Consider the following 8387-nt stretch of genomic DNA (forward strand, 5'->3'; position numbering starts at 1 on the left):
GTCAACAACAGCAGTACAAGTGAGAAGAAAATACCATCCCTAAAGAGAAGACGCGAGTGCGCACCAGACGCACTGAGAACAATCACACATCCGAGTCAGTAGGAGAACTCCTGTTGGCTCTAAAAGCAGTGATCCGCTTCGTGTACGATTCGATCGCTGATGCGGTGAGCCGACATTGACGGAACGCTGATAACAATGGAAAAGCAAATGTTCTTTTTGTTAAAGTTAACGATTTCGATAAATTGTCTACGGTAAATCTACTCAACATTTAGTGATTAATGGTATGGAAATCATTACTACTTAGGTATATTGGCCCGTTTCGTGTACTGCACCGACAAGGCAATGCGTACAAGATCGAATTGCTTCGTACTCAATTTTCCAATTGTTCACGACTAATATTGTCAACTGTCGGCGCTAACATGCGACGACGGGCACGTTTATGATCAACTTCGTCCCGCAGGTGCCGGGCGATGCGACCTTGAGTCTGAAAGCTAACACTCTAACACTAAGTATCTTCCTTTTCCCTATTGATTGATAGAATTGAATGGTTAGGAGCGCTATCTAGTTAAACGCTTCTTGAACCACCGCGAGATGAGGATAGTCGAAGGATATCCACCCTCGCAGTATAGTTATATACCGCGCTTTCAGCCAATGATCGATGTTCCGGGTCTCGTCGACAAAATGACGAGATCCGACCTTTATATGAATAGGTCAATCGGAAAACGAGCGTTTCGCACGCTCGTGAAAAGATTGTCGGGAATTGAATCACTTGCGCGTCTCGGAAGAAATGTTCTCCAATGGGCATCTTCTCGAGAGTTTACCTCCTGTGGGATATATACTGCACCCTCAAAGCAGCAGGGACGTGAATTCCCCCGCGAGAGGCAAGGTAGGCCTGCCTTTTTATACAGACGATGTAGCTTATAGCATGCACCGACTACGGTCCGTTTTTCAAACTGGTCACGTAAAGTTATCACTTTGTCAGGCCAGGCCTCGCGCCTGTGCTTTGCACATTCTGAATGTATGCAAACCCTTCTGCGGCGGATACCTTGGACCGTACTGGGGGGTTTCGGAATCGGAAAAGCCTCGTACTGATGGTACGGGTAAAAAAGCAAGACGCATATCGTGCAAGTTGCAGTCGGCGAATTGTCGAACGGACAAGCTCATCGATTCCTTCACGACGAGCTGGCGACAGCTCGTCACGAGATCTTATCGTTGAAGGATGAATGAATCATCTGTTTCGAGAATTTCAGACTCAAAGCAAATACCATCGGAGCTTGAAGTAAGGGACGTAAATCCTTTGCACGGTTGTTAGTGTACAATCGATGCCGAAAAACGGTATCGATTAAGAATTCGGTTACGTCCTCAAAAGCTTGAGCAACAAAAATTTGTATCGTTCGTTGGTCATGACAGACCAATGTGTTAAGTTTCTCAAAGAGCAACCTGGTTTCTTTTCGGATATAGACTGCAACATTTTGTGGTCCTTTTCCTGTTGACTGATGCTAGCACTGGGGCTAACATTAATGTCGAAGCGATCTTGCCGATCATTTCGCTTATGGCGATGCATATTATTGACCGAGTTACTACCATTAATACAGTCATCAGGCGATGAATCAACATCGATAGGTTCGGCCTTGTTCGTCGTGAACATCTCCTTGTTTGTCACGCCATAACGCATCATTTCGAGCCGGCTGCGCATTCCAACAGTAAAAATAATCCCACTGTTGCAACACTCATTTCAAGTGTTTCGTCATCAACCTTGTTTGATTACATAAAGAAAGCCTGAGCAAAAGATAAAACCTACAGCGTTTAATAGATCATCTGATGAACCCATCCGATAAATCTATTCAAAATTTGCCGGCTTAAGATCGATCGTCATCCGATCGATACAAGACACGCAACGGCTTACTGTACCACTCAGCCGTTACCGGCGACATCCAAGTGACATCGTCCCAACTCACAATGATTTGCGCTTGCGCATCATGTATAAGTGTCGTGGAGGTGAGAAAAAATATCTCGCAGTAAGTCCCGCTTTTTACTGACCCCGCTAGTATCACTTCGTGCGCAAGTACATTCGTGCTGGAGAGGTGTGCCAACGGGTGAAGCCTCGCCCTTCATCCCGTGCACCTCTACTACCTCTACTACTCCCGGCAGAATGTTGGCAGTCCGTATCTATGAATTTCGCTTTCAAATTTCCCGAGGATTATCACAAATTCAATGAATTCTTTTTTTGTCGACAGATTCAGCAATATAATAAATCTTGCTGCAGTACCAGAGTCAGTCACGGCTCTAGGCTATGTCCGTGTCTTTCTCGACACGGTATTCAAACTCCAAGGTTTTTCCCGTGACCTGGTCTCGGATACAGATCCACGGTTTACGGCGGCGTTTAGCAATCCGTGTACCGATCTCTCGGAATACGGCTGACTATGTCAACTTCTGATCATACGTAGACAGATGGTCAGACGGAACGCGTCAATCGCGTCCTTACTGAGATACTTCGAGGTCACACCAATCGTAAAAGAATTGAAGCGATTTATCCGATGGCCGAATTCGCCATCAACAGTTCATAGCATGCTCCTACAGCGCCTACACCGTTCTTCGTGAATGGCTTACGCCGTCCACGCCTCCCCACCCAATTAGAGGGATCCTCTAGGTTAAGGGGGGGGGTCGACTCGCACGGGCAAATCATTTCTGTCTCATGCTTATCACGCGTTGAAACAACTGACGACGCGAATGATGTCGATGTCGAAGCTATCGACATGGAAAGAGAGAACTCAGCAATAGTGATGACACTATTGCTCCCACAAATATAAATAGTACCAGCGTGGAATCTTTCGCTAAAGAAGAGAAAGATCTTATGGCAGTGCGCACAAAGCGCACTGAAAATGACAAAACAAATGAGTAGCAGAGGAATTCTGCATGCTCGAGAATCAGTAGTACGTTTCGTACAGGATCTTATTGCTAACGCAGTGGATCAGCAGAAGCGGTACGCAGACAAGCGTGGAAGAGCAAAAGTTCTTTATTGAAAATTAATGATGTAGTACTACTGTCTAAGGCAAACTTACCTAAGAATATAGTCACTAATGTGGGTTGTAGTTAACTACTACTCAAGTTTATTGGGCCATTCCGTGTACTGCATCGCAAAGGCAATGCGTACACAATAGAATTGCCACGAAGGATGCGAACGCATCCTACGTTTTGCGTCGGTCGGCTCCGCCCATACCATCAATACGCGTTTTCTTTCGCGGACGGGTTGACCATTCTTTTCAAGAATCTGTAAAGTTTCATGGTGATCACGAACCAGACTCTCATGTTGAGCCTGGGGATTCTCATGCCGTATCAGTAGTTCCTCGAAATCGCGATGAGCTGGCGAGTCAGCGCTGGATGCGCGCAAAGAGGAGACTTTATTATATGTTTTGTATAAGTTTATAATTAAGTTAGTATTAAGTAGATAGAACAGAAGAACTTAAATAATACAGTTTTTCTTAACTCTCTTTAAAGCAAGTGTTTTATAGAGAATCTTCCATTGCATGAATTATTGTACGTGAAGTGACGCGAGGCACCACTGCACTGGGGCAGTGCGAAGTGGGCTTGTACTGAAGCAGTCTTGTCGGCAGTGTCCCGTTATAAGTTACGTGAAGTGACGTGTGGCACCACTGCACTGAAGCAGTACAAGTCGGCTGTGCCCCGGTTCATAATATGAAGTCTATTTAATTAGCACGGCGCTTTCCTTCTGTTTTGATCTAGGACTGCACAACAAGAAAACAAGGATAAAATGCCCTTGCTCCATTCTACTGGGTTAACTTGCCCTAATTCAACATTGTGTTTCGAACAATTAATGTCTTCACGGAAGTTCTGGGAATAACAACTTAAGTTTGCAAATTTAAAATTATCAAACAAAAGCTGTGGTGGAAGTTATCTAAGTATTATTGAAATTAAAAACAAGAGAAATATTTGAAAAGAATAGTTGCGGCCTTCACAATTACTGCTCCCTCAACTTTTTAAAAAAAAAAAATAATTTTGAATTCGCAAACTAAAATTGTTATTCCCACAACTACTGTAATTTGAGGAACCAATCTAAAATGTCTACAAAAATCTGCGATGCGACTTAGGAATCGCTACCTCTATCTAATGCGGCGAAATTCAGAATGTCGATATCGATTTTATGTAATATCGGTAATGGTACCATTTTGAAGTTGGAGAAACTTTGCTCTTTCAGAAGAGATATATACATACTATTGGAGTTTTAGTTTCGAAATTATATGTTTATTGTAACAGGCAAATTAGTCTTAGTCTTTAAATGTTTACTCAAGAATGATTAATAATTATAAGATTTTCGCCTTGCAGCAGAATTATATTGTGAAGATATTTTTCCCACTAAAAAATAATGATATCCCCACAACTTGGATTGATATTCCAGCGGTTTATTCAAGTTTGAAAAAGTAAATTTAAAAAGCCAAGAAAAAGCAAAAGTATTTTTTGATGAGCAATTACTCTAAAATTTTCGCAAAGCGGAACGTAAATAGAGTCTAAAACAAAATGTGGTGTCAGGAATTCCCTTTTCGTTAAAGGTACGATGATATGATCATGGAAACGGCCAGGATTCTCTTATCTTTGAATAAAAGTGTTTATCAATAATTGGCACATCTTCATCAAAATTGTAAGAGCTGAGACCCTTCCGTGCCATCGGTGATAGCGTCTCCCACATGACCAGAGGGATGGATGGCTTTTGAGAATCATCCTTTTCCGAGGTTATGTTCACATTGTACAAACCCGAGATTTCCTTGGATACGACCTTCAAGCTCTTACCATCGAGGCATGAAGCAGGACATGGAGCGCGTTTTGCAATATTCGACGCCGAGCAACCAAGAATTTCTGGATTTGGAACGGCCGGATTGTTGAGAAAGATAACGACGTACTCAAAATTGTGGCGCTTGCCGACAACACGTTGTCTGGTTCCGACCTTAGGAAAGTACCACATGTACATGATAACCCAGCGTTCATTGAACCACGTGGCGCGGCCGTAGATCTGAGAGCCGTGACCAGATCCTCGGCATTTGCTCGACACTTCGCCGGAAGGCGCAAGGCCCCCGCTGATGTCGCCTTGTTCGTTCACGACGGGATAAGTAGCGCACCCTACCTTGATGAGAATTTGAGGCTTGAAGTCGAAAGCGGACCTTTCCAATGGTGTCTTCGGTTCAATTTCTTTAATAGCAACTATATCCTTGTGAGGAATAGTCTTTCCAGTCCATTTAGCTGGTAGTTCTTGTGAACTGACGGTATTGCGTGCTTGCACTTGCTCTGGGAAATGACTGATGAGACTCGCGAGGAAAGTGGCGGCGAGAATGGCACGAGACTTCATACAGTGCTGGAGGTTGTGCTTTCCTTGAGGCCGAATTCAGAATGCTACGTTGGAAGCAAGTTCTAGTTTACAACAATCGGAAAGTCTAATTTACAAAAAGGTCGAGTCTGTTAAGAGGCGGCATTTTCGTCATGTCGGGCATGCGAGGGAACGGCTTCATGTTCTGGGCTACCGGAATGTAAAATCCAAGCATTCTCCCAGCCTGTCAATGTAAAGTGGATGCTGTGCAAGTATTATACGGCATTCTCGATAATGGCAGACCATTTTTAATTCCATAGACGGGATAGAAAATGACATATAAGGTTATTCAAACATGGAATACAATAGAAGCGACAAAAGAAATGGTACTATAGTCCGCAGAAAGATACAACTTTAAACTCAACGCGGAAGCATTTATCATGTGGACTGTTGTGATGTATCTTAAGCATACTGCAAACTGGACCTATCTCCTATAAATGCCGACCCAGTTGTAAAGCTAAGTGTCAAAAGACGATGCCGGTAAAGTAAAACGACGGGACATTTCCATAACATCCTTATATCGCAATAGGCACAACGAATTTACTTATCATTGCCGTGTAGAGCTAGCATTCGCATGTCTAATTGTAAGGACGATCTATCAAAATATTTGATATATTTAGAAGCTTGCCTTAGTCAAGCGCGCATACCAATCCTTTTTTCGCATGACTATACTTGTTAACATCCTGGAGGGTAATGGGTTGCGTCATCTGACGTTTTGATGATATGTTTGATGGACTGCAGTTTGCCAGGAGTAAAAGTTTCAGCAAGATTCCAAGCTCATAAATTGTGGTAGTGAGCGTTGATCTTACCCGTACATATGTAGACAAGAGACGACACAGCTGAATGTAACGCAAGTGTGAAGAGAGCACACAAGGAAAAAATTTCTACTACCAAGTCGTTCATCAAATATACTAACTTTATCTCAAAAAAGATTAACAATCATTTTTGTGGGTTCTCTGCAAGTTTCTTTTCTTGCGGCGCTGCTCGCCGTATTGTTGGCATCTGTACCACCTAAATTCTTTTGCAGATAATTATTCGCAGTCACCCGTTCGAAGAAAAGCACTTTAAATGACAACGAGACTATTTAAATTGGAAAATGCTCCAAACGGCAAGAGTTTCGGAGCTTTTTTAATAATATAGAAAATTTCAAAAGCTCAATATCAATTAAACTTTTTGATTTTAAAAAATCAAAAAGTTTAATTGATATTGAGCTTTTGAAATTTGACCAATTATTATCTTTTCGTGATATCGTCCAATAAATCGATTTGCAATGATTGGTCCGAAAATGTCAGCTATTCTTTTTAATCATGTAATCACCCATCCACGCCATGAGACTTGGCAAGCGTGTACAAATCTTGCTTCTTCTTTTCTTCTCCAACAATAACTCGTGGATTGCAGTCGGTGGACAATACCAAAGTCACAAAGGCAGCGAGCCAAAACGTCTCGTTTATCCTTCCGCAACAACTACTACGAAGGCTTCGTATAATACAAAAGGGTCTCAGGTATCTGACGTGGACTCTAAAGAAAGCACGGCCAACGACACAGACGAAGAACAAGAACAAGAAAAAGATGAGAGATATTACTTTAAGCTCAGTGGAGCTACCAGCAGGTTGTTAGTCCCTATAAAGGCTTCTAAAACTCAGAAAATGAGAAAAGGGAAAGATTTTGCGGTGTCTCAAGTTCAGAACTTTAAAAATACACTGTACGCGTATTACCAAGACGTTTTCACAGTGAAGAGTTCAAGCTGATTTCAATAAGCAGGCGCCGTCACCTCATTGTTCAATGGACATCGACCAAGAAAATCATAATGATGCTTTAGCTTTCTTTGTCAATGTTACAACGCGAAGACGTAATTGCCGACATTCGACTGCTTAAAAAATAAATACATTTTAAATATGAACATTTAGAACGATGCGATATAATTGCGCTCCCATTGATCACTTTGTGCATTTAAATAAAGAAGTATAATTTGTAGTAACGATCACATACTTAGACCATTAGCAACGTTAAAAAAATAATTATCATGATATGTTTTTATGATGATCTGCCGAAATGTTGTCGGAAAAGATTGGTTTCTAAAAAAATAATAGGAGAAAAGTAACGACTTCAAGAGAACTCGTAAAATGGTATAATTTTAGCTTTTAAATATGCTCGTTAAAAAACACGGTGTCATAGTCGGCACATGCGCGCTTCATTATTCGCGGCTCGGGTACATTTTAATTTCTTTTTTCACGTCGCTGGAGGCATCCCAACAAAGAAATTCTCATCTTATTGGCGCCGTATACTCCGCGCTTTTGCTCCTATTGCTTGCACTCCTGGCAAACGCACCCCTTCTAACCGCACCAGGCTCTTGGCACTGTGCCGGTTTATGCGACGCATGACTTCTTGTCAGCTCGCCGTCTACTGCCACAGGCTCTCGGCTCTGTGCAGGACATTCGGACGCATGACTACTTGTCATCGTCCTATTCACTACCTCAGTCCCCACGAGCTGGGTAGGAATTGGTGACGTTTGACATCCCGTCAACGCACCCTCAACTGTGTTCGACACGACATCAGTTGCATACGCCTCTCGCAGGAGCACATCCTTTCCGGTGTCCTGCGCAGAGTTCGCAACTGTGCGTGTACGCCAGTCTTTTCATTATTGGTACTTTGCCAACCATGGCATGCCTTGGATGAGGTCATACGGACTCTCCATTCCTAACACTGTGAACTTCTCTTTACAAGAGAAGTCACTAAAGCTAAAGGCGAGTTCTACCTGAACTCCCTCAGACTTATCGAGCGCGCCGTTCGCTAAACGAACGGTCGCCTCTTCTCGCTTGCCATCCTGGCAAAGCGACTCAAACATCGCCGGTCTCTTTCTTAGAGCCGCGAGTTTCACAAAATTTTGTGATGCACCCGAATCCACTAGGAGGGTCATCACCTGGTCATAGCCTCTTACATGAGCGCTATAGACCAGCAGGGTTTAAATCTGAAATTTCGAGACCTCAGGGACTATGCTACCCATTTGTTC

At 42.9% G+C, this 8387-nt stretch overlaps 2 protein-coding genes across 2 annotated transcripts; one reads left to right on the forward strand and one right to left on the reverse strand.

The window, feature by feature from the left end:
* Positions 1-4582: 4582 nt before the first annotated feature.
* Positions 4583-5359, reverse strand: CCR75_006874 (uncharacterized protein; the record flags this gene model as incomplete). Its single annotated transcript, XM_067964939.1, has 1 exon — positions 4583-5359. The coding sequence occupies one exon, from the start codon at positions 5357-5359 to the stop codon at positions 4583-4585; it is 777 nt and encodes a 258-aa protein (XP_067823497.1).
* Positions 5360-6705: 1346 nt separating this feature from the next.
* On the forward strand, positions 6706-7125 carry CCR75_006873 (uncharacterized protein; the record flags this gene model as incomplete). The annotated part of the gene is made up of 1 exon (XM_067964938.1): positions 6706-7125. The coding sequence occupies one exon, from the start codon at positions 6706-6708 to the stop codon at positions 7123-7125; it is 420 nt and encodes a 139-aa protein (XP_067823501.1).
* Positions 7126-8387: the final 1262 nt, after the last annotated feature.

The sequence above is a fragment of the Bremia lactucae genome, linkage group LG17 (assembly GCF_004359215.1).
Source record: "Bremia lactucae strain SF5 linkage group LG17, whole genome shotgun sequence".
Classification (NCBI taxonomy): domain Eukaryota; phylum Oomycota; class Peronosporomycetes; order Peronosporales; family Peronosporaceae; genus Bremia; species Bremia lactucae.